The sequence below is a fragment of the Drosophila suzukii genome (assembly GCF_043229965.1).
Source record: "Drosophila suzukii chromosome 2 unlocalized genomic scaffold, CBGP_Dsuzu_IsoJpt1.0 scf_2c, whole genome shotgun sequence".
NCBI classification, from domain to species: Eukaryota; Metazoa; Arthropoda; class Insecta; order Diptera; family Drosophilidae; genus Drosophila; species Drosophila suzukii.
The window spans coordinates 8,148,869-8,164,619 of NW_027255896.1; the positions used below are offsets into that span (position 1 = coordinate 8,148,869).

Here is a 15,751-nt window from a genome sequence, read left to right on the forward strand (position 1 = left end):
CAAAACACATTCTTCCACTTCCGACTTTTCCCAAGCTAAATTCATCCTCTCACACTTCCCCCGAAACTTGCATTTTCTTGTCTACTGCGTTAAGTATGCCATTAAAATTGTTGCGGTGAAATCTTTTGCTTTCTAGGTATTCGGTTGTAGTGTTTTTGTAAAAGGATTTCAAACGGCGGCTTTCGTTTTGCGTTCAGGGTTACTCCTGCATTTTCTCTTGGACAGATTTCTTTCTTTGAGTGCAGTGCCAAAGCGTAGTACTTGCTTAACAAGGAAGCACACACACTCGTGGGACCCGACGAATGGAAACGTAATATCGGATTTTCGTATTTACGTAACTGCGGTTCCCCTCACACCCGCCGAAGTGAAGCCAGTCACTGAGCCACCGTTGCCTTCGCCGACAGTAGCTTGTGTTGCATTAGTATGTTCTTTGCATTAAAAGGATGCTTTATAGGACGCAGACACCCCAAAAACAACCACCACCTCACCCACACCCCACATAATTCTTCGCCCAATCTCCTTTCCTTCACGTAGCTCCGTAGCACCAACAAAAAAGCAACACACCGTGCTCCACGTGAAACGTAACCTTTGCACAACCATAACGAAGGTAAGAGCGAAAGAGGCAGGGGCGGGCTCATTGTTAACGCTGTGTTTTTGCTGAATTTCAAAACGAAGAGGTTTTTTGTTTTTTTATTTGGGCGACCTCTTTTCACCCGCAGGCTAGGTCGTGGAGTTTTCTCTAGCACCTTCATCTGGCAACACATCCATTAAAGTTAAATAGACAGAAAATTTAACATAATTTTGTGAGCTTAGATTTTTTAATTCGTTGCCTAGCATTAATGACAAATAGCCGCGAAAATAGCGTGCGTTTCCAGCCGTATGCGATGAAAGGCTGGGCTACCGGGTTCGGGGACTTGGCCTCCATTGCTGTCTGGGCGGCAAGGATCCCTGACGCATCAAAGAAGGGCTGTTCCTAGCACTTTTTTTGAGGGTGGATAAATCCGGATTCGGTATAACTCGATGTGAAAATATAAGGGATGATAGGGCGGAACCGAGAAGAAAGAAAATTAAATAAAAACAAGGAAGAATGCTATAGTCGAGTATCTCGACTATCAGATACCCGTTACTCAGCTAAAGCGACCAAAGGGAAATGGAGATATGCAAGCAGCAAAGCGTTATGGGCGTTAGAGAGGGCGTGGCAAATTTTTTTTTGGATCAATCGATAGGTATTGACGAGACCAATACATTTCAGTTAAAATTTTTTATCTAGCACGAAAATTGTGGGCGTCACAGGTTTTCGCGGTTTGTGGGCGTTAACGTGGGCGTGGCAAACTTTTTTTTGTGTCAATCGATAGGTATTGATGAGAACATTACATTTCAGTTAAGATTTTTATTCTAGCATCAAAACTGTAGGAGCCACAGTTTTCGGCGGTTTGTGGGCGTTAGAGTGGGCGTGGCACTCTACTGAAACAAACTTGCGCTGCGTAAGAAGCTCAGGAATCTGCACGCCAAATCTCAATAGCCTAGTTCTCATAGTTTCCGAGATCTCAGCGTTCATCCGGACGGACAGACAGACGGACATGGCTAGATCGACTCGGCTAGTGATCCTGATCAAGAATATATATACTTTATAGGGTCGGAAACGCTTCCTTCTGCCTGTTACATACTTTCCGACGAAACTAGTATACCATTTTACTCTACGAGTAACGGGTATAAAAATTCATGTTATTCATACAACTTTTTTTGCTTAAGTTTTGCAAAACGCTTACTTAAATATGCACAACAAATCACTTGGTAAAATCAACACGTATCAGGTATTATTCATTACTACTATTGCGTACTATTTTTCAGAAATATGCACCAACATTTTTGTTTAAAATTTGAAACAACACCATCTTTACAAAATGCAACTAACATGAAAGTGAAACAATCGTTAAAATAGTAGTTAGTAATATCAAATAAAACAAGGAAGAACGACTATTAGATACCCGTTACTCAGCTAATGGGACCAAAGAGAAATGGAGATATACAAGCAGCAAAACGAGATAGAAATGCGCCACCTACCCGTGATCTCAATATATGGTTATGTGGGTGGTAGACAGATTTAAGCGTTATGGGCGTTAGAGTGGGAGTGGCAAACTTTTTAATCAGTCGATAGGTATTGACGAGACCAATACATCTTAGTTACAATTTTGTATCTAGCATGAAAATTGTGTTCGCCACAGATTTGGGCGATTTGTGAGCGTGGCATATTCGCGTAACAAACTTGCGCTGAGTACAAGGCTACGAAATTTTAATCTGAGATCCCATTTCTCTATCTTTAATAGTTTCCGAGATATCCACGTTCATATTAACGATTTTTTGAGGTTTGTGGACGGTTTGTGGGCGTTAAATCGATAGGTATTGACGAGCACAACACATTTAAATTAAAATTTTTATTCTAGCACCAAAACTGTAGGAGCCACCGTTTCGGGCGATTTATGGGCGTTAGAGTGGGCGTGGCACTCTGCTGAAACAAACTTGCCCTGCGCAGGAATCTCATGAATCTGCATGCCTAATCCCAGTATTGTAGCTTGTATAGTTTCCGAGATCTCAGCGTTCATACGGATAGACGGACAGACTAACATGGCTAAATCGACTTGGCTAGTGATCCTGATCAAGAATAGATATTCTTTATGGGATCGGAAACGCTTCCTTTTGCCTGCTACATACTTTTCGACGAATCCCTTTTACTCTACGAGTAACGGGTATAAACACCTCTTAACGAGGTAAAAATCTAGTAAGGATCGCAAACAAAAGTATCAACTTTTGTGACTAAAATGTATACGATCTACTAAATAAATACAAATTCTTAATTTTTTGACATTCGGCACGCTTTATCAGAATCATACAGCTAAACCCAAGCATATTGAAAAGCAACGTCCCGAATGTAAAAAAATTAAGAAATTGTATTTATCTAGTAGATCGTTAGAGTGGGCGTGGCACATTACCATACATGCGCTTCGTACAAAGCTAAGCAATCTGAATCTAAAAAACTCTCTAGCTTTTAAAGTTTCCAAGGTCTTAGCGTTCATACGGACAGACGGATATGGCTAGATCGACTCGGCCAGTGATCCTGATCGTATATATGTATTTTTTTTGGGTCAAAAACGCTTCGTTTTACATTTTACATAATTTCCGACGAAACTAGTGTATCCTTTTACGATGCTTGCTATATATATTTCTGGCCTCATAATGAAAATGCGAATACTTTTCTTAAAAAATGGTTGTATTGTTTTTCAAAGTCCTCTCCAGCAAGCTCCAATCATGGATTTTGAACGCTTCAACTGGCGAAAGCTTCTTCTGGCGACAAAAATCGTTGACCACGCATTTGTTTCTTAATGTGCGGGAATAAACAGAAATGATTGAGCTGTACGGCGGATGACCCATCAATTTAACGTTTTGGCCGGATAAAAAGGCGCTGGTTTGAGCTGATGTGTGAATGCTAGCATTGTCAAGGTGCACAATGATCCGTCTTCTCTAGATCTTTCTTCGAATTTCTCCGAAGACTTTACGCAAACCAATTGTGGTATACCACTCAAAATTGACTGTCCTTCGTTGCTTAAGCGGAACAGTCGCAATATGACCAGTTTTACCTAAGAAACAAGCGACCATTTGTGCTTCATCCACGAACAACTTTCGATTGATTTGGCTCGTCTTCGAAGACTCACAAGATCGATTACTGTTTTGTTTTGGGCTCATAAGCATAGTTCCATCATTCGTCACTTGTGCAGATATTATAAACGAATTTTGAAACACCGGGATTGTATGTTTGCAAAATTTCTTTGCACCAATCTACACGAGTCTTTTTTTGAGCGTTTGTCAAATTGTGCGGAATCCAACGAGAACAAACCCATTTTACGCCCGAAGTTCATGCATTATCGAAAGTATGCTGGTGGAAGCAATGCTACTTTCCTACACAGAGAAAATTATGACGTTTTCAAATTGAGTACTTTTATTCTCAATTTGAGGATGTACTCAATTTAAGTACAAAATTTGTGGAAAAAACTCATGTTGAGAAAAGTGGCACTCATTTTAAGAAAAAGGTCTTGAATTGATCAAAAAAATTCTAGGCTTGAGGAAATGTGTTTTTCAATTTCCAACTTGAGAATTAATATTCTTATTATGAGTAAACGAAAAATTAAAAAAGGATTTGCGAATTCTCAAATTGAGTTCTAGATTATTCCGTTCTGCGAACGAGACAAGATATGAGCGGATTTTAATTCGTTGCGTCTATGGTTGTCTCTCTCTCTCACGGTTTCGAAATGCACCGCGCGTTAAGTGGCTGGTGCCGCATTCGTTTGTGGGTCACTTTCAGTGAGGTTTTCCAAGAATAAGACTTGCGGGTTGTCGCTTAAAGATCTTTTAGAGGAATTTTACATGTGTGATTTACCAAAGTGAAGACGTGCGCGTAACACAACCCAGTCGTAAGTTGCGGAACGTGTTTTAAAAAATCATAGTTCTAGGTCGTACCTTTTTTACGCAAAACAACACGCATGCAAATTTTCCAAGGCAAATGTGCGTGCTGGGTGCATTCTATTGCGGTGCCTTCTAGAAGTGTTTCAGAATAATGCATCCAGAAGCATGCCCAAACACCCGTTTTGGGAACGTATTCCGAAGGAAATAGTTCTGGGTCGTATCTTTTTTACGCAAAACAGCACGCATGCACATTTACCCAGCAAAATGTGCGTGCTGGGGGCAGTCTTTTGGGTGCCTTCTAGAAGTGTTTCAGAATAATGCATCCAGAAGCATGCCCAAACGGGATTTCGGGAACGTAAAAATAGTTCTGGGTCGTATCTTTTTTACGCAAAACAGCACGCATGCAAATTTACCCAGCAAAATGTGCATGCTGGGGGCAGTCTTTTGGGTGCCATCTGGGTGTATTTCAATATAATGCATCCAGGTGCATTTTAGTGGGAATGTAAAAAAACCAAACTCAAACCCGAAGGTTGCCGATGCCCATTTTTTTACAATCGTCTTTTTTCGGAACTGTTCTCTTGACAAACAAATAATAAAGACAAAAGGGAACATGCAAGGAAGCGAGCGGTTTTTCTTGTCTCTTGCATTTCTCGTCAGTTGCATTTTTAGTTCTGAAAAGTGAAGTTCGTGCCACGTGTTTTGAAAAAGTTTGTTGCTTTCTGCCACCAATTTTACATCAATATTTTCACAGGTAAGTAAAGTGTAGATAATTTAGTTCAATATGAACACAATAAAATAACACAGTACATGTACACTGAACATTCAAACTAAAAACATATTAAACAAATAAAATAATAACTATTTGTATGTAAATTGTACATACAATATAAACATATTGTATATTTGTAATGTATATACACATATTTCATATTCAATTTGCTTTATATTTTTCAGAAACGCAAAAAATGAATGGGCACACCAAGGACTGAACTGCGTAAATGACAAAAGTACATAAACAAGAAGGAAGCACCAAAGCACCGTACAGAAAGGGAGTTACTCCGATTAAAAATTAGTTGCGTTTTTGAATATTGAAATGAAAATAAATATGAAATTGAAATCCAGTTTTATGTATTCCTGGGGAAAACTTCCAGATATTTCGTTTTTGAATGCTTCTAGGTGCATTCCTGGGTACATGTTACAGGTGCATTAAAAAAGAGTACACCCAGAAGGAGTTTAGTATGTTGCTTCCACGTGCATTAAAAAATAATACACCCAGAATGTGTTTAGTATGTTGCTTCCAGGTGCATTAAAAAAGAGTACACCCAGAATGTGTTTAGTTTGTTACTTCCAGGTGCATTCCAGATATATGCTTCCAGAAGCATGCAACGGGTGCATTCTTTTATGTCCCGCAGCCGTGTAAAAAGAATGGACAGACTCATAACTTCCGGAACACCTTTTTGATGCCATTTCATAATGAAAGAACGCATGCTGGAATGCTGCCATTTACGACTGGGAAAGCTAAAAAACTATTTAAGTGAATTGGACATTAGTGAGACCCTACCTCGAGTGTAAGTTTTTTAATTTGAACTGTATTTATAATGTGCTAAATAATAATGCAAAAATATTGCCAAAGCGTGTACATTAATATGTATGTATGTGTTATTGTGTGTAAGTGGCGTGAAGCAGTCTAGTTTTGTTAGTTTCTTTGTACATTGTACATACATACATACACATATAATTTTTTAAATGCGTTTTAAATGTACATTTAATAACATTAAAATTTTATTGTTTCATGCTTATATATACATATATATTTACAATTTTTGCTAACAATAACGTTTTTTTTTCAGCCCCTTTGCTCTTCGCTAGACCAGACAGCTAAGGGAAAAAATATCATAGCCTAGAACATGGAACACAAAACTTAAATAAAACAAGGAAGAACGCTATAGTCGAGTACCTCGTCTATCAGATACCCGTTACTCAAAGGGAAATGGAGATATGCAAGCAGCAAAGCGAAATTAAAATGCGCCACCTACCGGCGGTAGACAGATTTAAGCGTTATGGGCGTTAGAGTGGGCGTGGCAAATTTATTTTTGGATCAATCGATAGGTATTGACGACACCAATACATTTCAGTTAAAATTTTTTATCTAGCATGCAAATTGTGGGCGTCACAGGTTTTCGCGGTTTGTGGGCGTTTAAGTGGGCGTGGCAAACTTTTTTTTAAGTCAATTGATAGGTATTGACGACACCAATACATTTCAGTTAAAATTTTTTATCTAGCATGCAAATTGTATGCGTCACAGGTTTTCGCGGTTTGTGGGCGTTTAAGTGGGCGTGGCAAACTTTTTTTTAGGTCAATCGATAGGTATTGATGAGAACAATACATTTCAGTTAAAATTTTTTATCTAGCATCAAAACTGTAGGAGTTACAGTTTTGGGCGGTTTGTGGGCGTTAGAGTGGGCGTGGCAGTCTACTGAAACAAACTTGCGCTGCGTAAGAAGCTCAGGAATCTGTACGCCAAATCTCAATAGCCTAGCTCTCATAGTTTCCGAGATCTCAGCGTTCATCCGGACAGACAGACGGACAGACGGACAGACGGTCAGACGGACAGACGGACAGACGGACAGACGGACATGGCTAGATCGACTCGGCTAGTGATCCTGATCAAGAATATATATACTTTATGGGGTCGGAAACGCTTCCTTCTGCCTGTTACATACTTTCCGACGAATCTAGTATACCCTTTTACTCTACGAGTAACGGGTATAAAAATATATTTATGTATATATATAACTGTATTAGAAAATAAAATGAAAAAAAACTATTTGTATCCTTTTTTCTGGGAATGGGTGGACCGGGTTAAAGCACCAAAGGTTCTTCATTTGAGAATTTAGAAGTTCACTATCAAGAACTTGTTTCTCATTTTGAGCGCTTGAAATTTCTTAGTATGAGAAAGGGGGATACTCGTTTCTAAAATTCAAGCTAAATTATTTCTTAAAATGAGTGCAGTTTGTACTCATATTGAGGAAAAATTTTCAAAAAAAAAAGCACAAATGTACTCAATTTAAGTACAATTTTTTTGAGAAATTTGTACTGAAAGTGATTATTGTGCACTCAAAGTTACAATTTTTGTTCATGTTGAATTTTTGTACTCAAATGAGTGCAAATTACTTGAATAATTCTCTCTGTGTATATGTACAAAGAAAAAAAAAGAATGTAAGACAAGTGCTGCGTCATGCAACTAATTTAAAACGTATGATGTTCTTCCTTTCAAATGTACATTTATAAACTTTATAATTTTTTTCGTATAATTTGCTTTGAATGTTTATGTTTTTGTATACATTTTGTATAGTCCAGTCATTGAAATTAAAGCAGGAACTGGAAGCATCCCAAAAAATAAAAGAGTTGCAACAAATGGTAAACATTACAAAAACATAACTCCTGGTATTATAACAAATATTTTAAAAAAACTTTTAGCACAAGACAGTCCAAAACACTTTGTCTACAGTAGCTTCCAAACGTTCATTATACCCGTTACTCGTAGAGTAAAAGGGTATACTAGATTCGTCGAGTCGATCTAGCCTTGTCCGTCTGTCCGTTCGTCCGTCTGACCGTCTGTCCGTATGAACGCTGAGATCTCTGAAACTATAAAATCTACAATGCTGGGATTAGGCACGCAGATTCCTGAGATTCCTGCGCAGCTCCAGTTTGTTTCAGCAGAGTGCCACGCCCACCGTAACGCCCACACACCGCCCAAAACTGTGGCTCCTACAGTTTTGATGCTAGAATAAAAATGTTAACTGAAATGTGTTGTACCTTAAAAAAATTTGCACGCCCACTTTAACGCCCACAAACCGCCCACAAACTTCAAAAAATCGTAAATTTGAACGTGGATATCTCGGAAACTATCGAAGATAGAGAATTGGGCTCTCAGATTTAGATTCCGTAGCCTTGTACCCAGCGCAAGTTTGTTACGCAAATATACCACACCCACTCTAACACCCACAAACCGACCAAACCTGTAACGCCCACAATTATCATGCTAGATAAAAACTTATATTATTATATACGCCCACTCTAACGCCCATAACGCTTAAATCTGTCTACCGCCGATAGGTGGCGCATTTCAATCTCGCTTTGCTGCTTGCATATCTCCACTTCCCTTTAGCTGAGTAACGGGTATCTGATAGTCGAGGTTATTGACTATAGCGTTCTTCCTCGTTTTTAAATGAAAACTTAGTTCTGAAACAGGTAAGAGCTAATTATTATGAAATGAATTGCTAACAACGATGGTTTCTTTTTCAACCTCAACGTTCTTATACTTACAGTTACGACCATGAAAATAGTAGTGCAACTTAGAACAACATTGGAAAGGAAGATTTCGGTACTTTTATCGTTATCCTTGGAACGTGTTTCCACTTTTTGCTCAGAATGGAACATAAGTAAGAGGAAAGAGGGAAAGTTCCGTTAGATTTGCCACGGGAAGAGTTTTTTTTGATTATATTTAGAATATGCAAGCTAAATTGGCCGCTCATTAAAATAGTAGTGCTTGATGTGAGAAGTTCTAAAAAAAACTTAAGAAGTTAAGAACGCCATTAGTAAGTTAAAATATGTGTTATTTTTTTTAATGATGAAAATTAAAAAAAAAACATTTTTTAGAAATTTAAATATTAAATTAAAAAATGAAGGTAGAACGTACAAAAAAATTGAAAACATATTTGGATGCTCATCTACCATGATATTTAACGCCATTCACTATAAATTGAAGCCAGAAAATCGGGGTGGAAAGCTTAAAACTACTGCGGTAGACGATAGACAGATTGTGCGATCCGCCACGATCATCCCATTTGCTTCTGCAGGGAAGATTAAAAAAGAACTAAATCTGGCGGTTAGTCTTCAAACACTTCGAAGACGTCTGGGAGATAAAAATTTATTTGCCAGAAGTCCAAGAAATGTTCCCCTTTTGACACAGAAGCACATAGTTGCAAGAATGGAGTTGGCGAAAGTGCATAGAGACTGGCCGGTTAACAAATGGCGCAATATACTTTGGACTGATGAGAGTAAATTTTTTCTGTTTGGTGGTACTGGTTCTATAGAGTATGTTCGACGTCCACCTAACCAGGAATTTCGCCCAAAGCTCACAAAAAAGACTGTTAAACACGGTGGCCTGAGCATCATGATTTGGGCATGTATTTCTTATGCTGGGGTTGTTCCGATACATAAGATAGGTGGCAATTTGGACAAAAATTTTTACCTTGAACACTGTGCTACCTTATGCCAGTTGGGAAATGCCCTTAAAGTGGACTTTCCAACACGATAATGATCCGAAACACAGAAGTAAGCACGCGAAGGCTTGGTTTGCATCCCAAAAGATCGACGTAATGACATGGCCAGCTCAGTCTCCGGACTTAAGCCCTATTGAAAACTTGTGGGAGGTTGTTAAGAGAGCTGTATCTATTATAAAACCAATAAGCGAAAGTCAACTAAATATTAGATTCTAGATAATATGAGATTATGACTTTTGGAGATTTTTTGGAGTTTTTAGTAAAGTTTTTTTATTTTTTGTAGTCACTACTATTTTCATGAGCGGCCAAATTTTGTGATTTTTTGTTTATAGGCCCGGAAGTGATAACTATAATAATTTATAATAACAAAATCAGCTGAACTGATAAAATTAAGTATGTAAATTGTTATTTTGAAAACATTGTTGAAATAAATTGTGGTTATCAATCGATTTTCCTGCCTAACGTGGTGAGCTCAAGTTCACTACTATTTTCATGATCTTAGCTGTATATACAAATGAAATTTCTTTTAAATTTGTTTTTAAGCTCTATAAAAAATAAATTAAGGAAGATGTTCTGTGTATATCTAAGTAAAAGTACTTTACAAAACAAAAAAAAACAAAATATTTTGCCCAATTTTCCATCTACTATCAAGAACTTTTTCTCAATTTGAGCGCTTGGAATTTCTCAGTATGAGAGAAGATACTCGTTTCTAAAATTCAAGCTAAATTATTTCTTAAAATGAGTGCAGGGTGTACTCATATTGAGGAAAAATGTTCAAAAAAGAGCATAAATGTACTCAATTTAAGTACAAATTGTTTGAGAAATTTGTACTGAAAGTGAGTATTTTGCACTCAAAGTGAAAATTTTTGTTCATGCTGAATTTTAAAGTACAAAAATTCTCAATTTGGGTGCAAATTACTTGAATAATTCTCTCTGATTAAGTTGATATTTTTTTAGCTTCCTGCCTTTGATAAGTTTATTGTTGTGGTGATGTCGAACAGAAGCAGCATCGGACGTAAGAGAAACAGTATTAATAAACAGACACCAAGTATATAACTAGTTACAAGCAAAGATTTTTCTGTGTTTGCATACATCCTTTGCGAGTCATAATTTCTTGAAAGAGCTCCACATGAATTCTTCCGCTCTGTTCCTGCTCCACCTGACTGCTGTCGTTGAAATATTTATGTTCGGCAGCCGGCCAACTGCCCAAACCAAAATGATGGGCGGGTCACTTGGGGTGGCGGTCTGGCGAGAGCGCCGCGGGCACACCACGCCCTCTCTGGCCAATGGCAGTGCGCTAGAGTGGGAGAGAGCTACTAACGCAATCAGTTGAGAGCGACGCCATTTGCCACTTCGGAGAGCTACCCGCTGAGCGTGTGTGCAAGCAGGCCGAAAACACTCACACAACATCGCGCTCGCATTTGCTCACACCGGCGCGCCCACCACACACAGGCGAATGGGGCGGTTTCGGCTTCTGTTTCTGCGCTCGCGTTGCTTTCAAACATTCCCAGTTTCTCAGCTGCGCCGACTGGTTGTCTCGCGCCTTGAGCAGTTCGGTTGCTTTAATCGGTAAACGAATTTTGAATGCAAGTCGGCTTTTAATTTGACGGTCTACGCGAGCAAAGGAATATCAATATCGAAGGAATTATCGCGGATCGGGATCTTGTGTTTCTTTGAATTGGCCTAATTTTTTGGATGGCCGGAACAAAACCTTGAAGGGTATACGGACCTTAGTAGCCTTTTGAGCTTAACGTCTAAAGTACCAAAAGAAAAGGCAGTTAACGGAGAAAAACTAAAGCTTGCTTGGGGAGGGCCTGGCCATATCGCTCTAATGCCTTATTTATATGACGCATCGTCGCCTGCCGTAGGAGACCCCGTCTAAAACTCAATTTGGATCTGAAGTACCGATCTCGTGCTGACTTGTAAATAAATGTAACAAATCGAAAATTCGAATCCCTGACCGCTTGTTGTCACCGCCCCGAAATCAGCTGTCAAACCTAGCGGTCGGTGCTAAAAAACGATCCCAACTCGAACTGTTCATCTTACCTGTCGCTAAGTAATGTGTTTGAGTGAGTGTCTTGTACATGCTCATGTGTGACCCTAAGTTTCTTAAACTACCTTGCTGCTGAAGCGGAAGTTAAATAAAAAGACGTCAGTAAATTAAATTAAATTATTCAGAAATATGAGGTGTCAATCTGTAAAACAACGATGAAGTGATGCTTGCCTGCCAAGTAGTAGGTAGATCTTGTCATATTTACACATACTCGGCAGCTTAAATCGGGTCAATCCCGTCAAGTGTCAAGTATCATTTGCATATCAAGGCCAGGGCCAAAGGATAAGCCAGGACAAACGTAATACCACAGACTAGGCCTGCACAACGTACCGCACAGCCTAAACAATCATACCACTCTCGACGCGTATCATCCTTGGAAATAGACCTCGAGTCATTCCAAAAGACGCACATGGGCGTCTGCACCGAGGAGCGCCCTGTGATGCATTGGGTAAGTTCTTCCCTGAGACTCAAATAAATATATGGCTGCCTGACTACCGCACGCCTCAATCAGTAGGATACACTTAGTGTTTTCAATTGCGTTGCAAAGGTGTAATCTTTGTAAGTTCTCTAGGCAAGAATTGTCAACGCCCTTATATACGAAATCCTTGAAGGACATTGACGCACAAAATAAAGCCATATTTTAATTTTTTATGTTGCACAAAGTATTCGTTAAAAGAGTAGAACTGAAATAAAGAGAAGGCTATGAAATTTTGCATCTGTCATTAAAAGAAATTTGCTTTTACACGTGTAAAATGTTCATTTCAACCAGTGTAGATGCTAGACCGCAGCATCCAGTGGATAAACAAATTGATGAAATAATGAAAGCCATTACGCTCATAAAATTATTTTTCTTAGTACTAGAAAAATCGACCTAAACATAGCCAATCGCCAAAGAAAATATTTATTAAGGTTATTTTTCTAAAATGCCAAATTTTTTAATGTTTTTAGTCTAATTGCACAGAGAAAATAAAATACCAAAACTGTTCATCAATCGTGTATTTTTATACCCTTGCAGAAGGTATTATGATTTCAGTCAGAAGTTTGCAATGCAGTGAAGGAGACGTTTCCGACCCCATAAAGTATATATATTATTGATCAGCATCACTATACGAGTCGATCTAGCCATGTCCGTCTGTCCGTCTGTTTCTACGCAAACTAGTCTCTCAGTTTTAAAGCTATCGGGCTGAAACTTTCCCAAAAAACATATAGCTGTCAAGGACACAGTCAGAGAAATAATGAAATACTTCTTTTTTTTAATATCACTGAAGCTAGCAACAATCCTTAAAAATTTACCATGGCGTTACTAACATTGACTATTTCTTATAACTGCAAGGGTATACTAACTTCCGCTTGCCGAAGTTAGCTTCCTCTCTTGTTGCAAATCAATTTTGGTCCCTTATGTTGCTATATCATATTGACATTTTTGAACATGTCAAAATGACATTTTCGAACACATCAATAGGGTATTTTTCATACCACTTGATTATCAAATTTATGACAAACAAAACCGGTACGGTATTTTTCAATATCAAACTGATATTCATTTGTAACTTTTCGTATCAGATTAATATAATTGTAATATCAATATTACACAGTTTTAATTTTACTTCTTTGCTTCTTGTTAAAAATGAAAATCAAAAGCCCTTTAAATTTGCTTAAATTATTTATTTTAAATACATTTTTTTTCAATTACAAACATATTTTGGGGACCTAGCAGGCAGATCACTCTTAACTCGAACCACTCATGTAGGTTAACAACAGCGCCAGGAAGTCCTTCTCCTGTCCTCGATAGATTTCTCCCAGCGAAGTGGTGGACAACAAATTGCCCAGCTCGGCATCCTGGCCAGCCATTTGACTTTGTGGTAGTGCAGTGTGTGTAGACCAGCCACCGAAATGCACGTTGCGGTGTCCAAGAAAAAAATAAATTTTAATTAGACAAAAATCAAGTACGGTTTAAATCGTATATTTTGGTTTATAGGCATCTCCAGGTCGCCGACAAACCTTAAAACGGCCATATGATCCAAATATATTATATATAGACTCGTCAGTGAAAATAACATTTCTCCAGAACTCAACAGGATGATTTTTGTAGGCTTTAGCGAATTCAAGTCTCTGAAGGCGTAAAGCACGGTGGAGGAGGAGTAATGGTTTGGGGTTGTATGGGGTCTGCAGGCGTCGGGAACATGGAATTCATTGACGGGGTTATGGATCACAAAATGTATATCGAGATCCTTAAAAGGAACTTAAAGCATAGCGCAGATAAGCTTGGAATTGGATTTTTACCTTTATCAATATAATGATCCAAAACACAAGGCCTTAAATACTCGCCTATGGCTACGGTATAATGTTACACCACCTCCGCAGAGACCCGACGTAGTTCCCATAGAGCACGTATGGAATCAACTTGAAAAAAAAAAATTTTAATAAAGGAGTTATTGTTAACTAAAGTATAAATAGTCTGCTGTATCATGAATTAAGTGGCACACTGTAAATACAATTAAATTTGAGATACTAACCATTTGCAAAATCAAAAAAAAAAACGGCAACAAATGTTCCACTTTCAGATAAAAACTTTTCGTTAAATGTCACACTGACTGCGGCAATTCTGTCAAAAATATCTTTAATACTAAATACCATAAATACACAAAGCATACGATGGCACAGTCGTAATGTTTTTTCAAAGCCTTTTCAAAGTTACGTTTGATAAGATAAACATATCAAGTTGAACGAATTTATATCAATGGTCGCGTTCAGCACAACAACATGATACCTGATCACTGATGGAATTCTGCTGAACGCACTATATTACTAATCATGATGCAAGAATTTTGCATCATGATTAGTAATATAGTGCGTTCAGCAGAATTCCATCAGTGAGCGTAAAAATAGTACGCTACCTTTTCGTGATCATTGATACATTGCTGCTGGCGTGTATCGATGAGTTAAATATCGATAAGAATTAACACAATTATTATTAAAAAACCATGAAGTAAGTTAAATTCTTTACAACTGTTCAGGACTTTTTGATTTTTACGTGTCCATGATTGGTGTGTGCAATGCTACAGTTGCGGTGGCAACCGATATCGTTTTTATAAACGCAATTTTAAGTAAATTTTCAACTAACCTTACACTAAAACTAATTAAAAAAGACATTTGAATTGCATAGTGGAGTTTTGCAGGTCAAAGGTTTTACTTTTTTAACTTCGTTATGTATCATGAGCGTTCAGCAGAACAAACTTGATCACAGTTATCATGTTATTCTGCTGAACGCAGCCAATGCCCTAAAACGGGGGTCAATGGCGACTAGGTAACAAAATAAGAGCAATATTTTCTAAAATAGTCAAGTATTGGTCTTACATTTACGGCGATTTTCCTAGATGTATAAAAAAATCGTGCTTGGACATGTTTTTACTGGTGCTTGGCAAACATTATCTGCGGTACTTTTTTTTGGAATTTTTGACATAGTGTCATTTCTTACTATAATTTGAGAGGGTGAAAAGGCCAAGCTATTAGTCGGCCGCTCATCGTGTTGGTAAACTACTAACTAGAATCATAAGAACTTAAACTAGTCATTAAAACAATTTACTTTTTGAGAAAAATCTTCGTGGTCGCTGCGAGAATCGAACTTACGATCACTGGGTCCGCAGTCGAGAACATTACCGCTGCACCACAAACACATTGCGTTAGGCGACGCGTAAAAAGGGTTCAAATCTCAATTTGTTCTAAGAACAAATTTTTGATTATATAGAATGCCCTTGTGATGGTATGTGTGTGCCGACCACTGGTTTTAAACCAGTGCACAAGGGCATTCTATTACCTGTAAAATGATTCTTTGATGACCGAATTCGGTTTATCAAAACTCGAGTTAGAAAATAAAAAAGGGAGAAAAGCGTTTTTTAACCTTTTGAAAAAATTGGTACCATAGAAAAAATTTTAAGTGTCCTTTTCTTAA

General features: G+C 38.1%; 1 protein-coding gene and 3 long non-coding RNA genes across 9 annotated transcripts in view; 3 read left to right on the top strand and 1 right to left on the bottom strand.

Moving 5' to 3' along the window:
* The first annotated feature begins 1,471 nt into the window (after positions 1–1,471).
* LOC139354541 (uncharacterized) lies at positions 1,472–2,855 on the top strand. Its single transcript, XR_011605513.1, has 2 exons — positions 1,472–2,366; positions 2,445–2,855. It is a non-coding gene; the product is annotated as an uncharacterized lncRNA (long non-coding RNA).
* Positions 2,856–4,244: 1,389 nt separating this feature from the next.
* On the top strand, positions 4,245–7,413 carry LOC139354539 (uncharacterized). Its single transcript, XR_011605512.1, has 3 exons — positions 4,245–5,209; positions 5,413–6,026; positions 6,309–7,413. It is a non-coding gene; the product is annotated as an uncharacterized lncRNA (long non-coding RNA).
* A 3,833-nt stretch (positions 7,414–11,246) lies between these two features.
* Positions 11,247–15,751, top strand: part of ap (apterous) — a 38,051-nt gene continuing 33,546 nt past the window's right edge. For 2 of the 4 annotated variants that reach the window (XM_070998750.1, XM_070998751.1), the window contains exon 1: positions 11,248–12,247. In XM_070998750.1, the coding sequence (XP_070854851.1) occupies positions 12,209–12,247 (39 nt within the window). In that variant the 5' untranslated portion in view covers positions 11,248–12,208. Of the gene's footprint in view, positions 12,248–15,751 lie in introns of all 4 variants that reach the window. The other 2 variants (XM_070998752.1, XM_070998753.1) reach the window with 2 other exon arrangements.
* LOC139354511 (uncharacterized) lies at positions 13,407–14,558 on the bottom strand. Of its 3 annotated transcripts, none has more exons than XR_011605471.1 (3): positions 14,316–14,558; positions 13,801–14,202; positions 13,407–13,654 (listed from the first exon to the last, which is right to left on the bottom strand). It is a non-coding gene; the product is annotated as an uncharacterized lncRNA (long non-coding RNA). The 3 variants fall into 3 exon arrangements; XR_011605470.1 differs by having other exon boundaries at positions 13,431–13,965; positions 14,083–14,202; positions 14,316–14,554; XR_011605469.1 differs by having other exon boundaries at positions 13,433–14,030; positions 14,083–14,202; positions 14,316–14,552.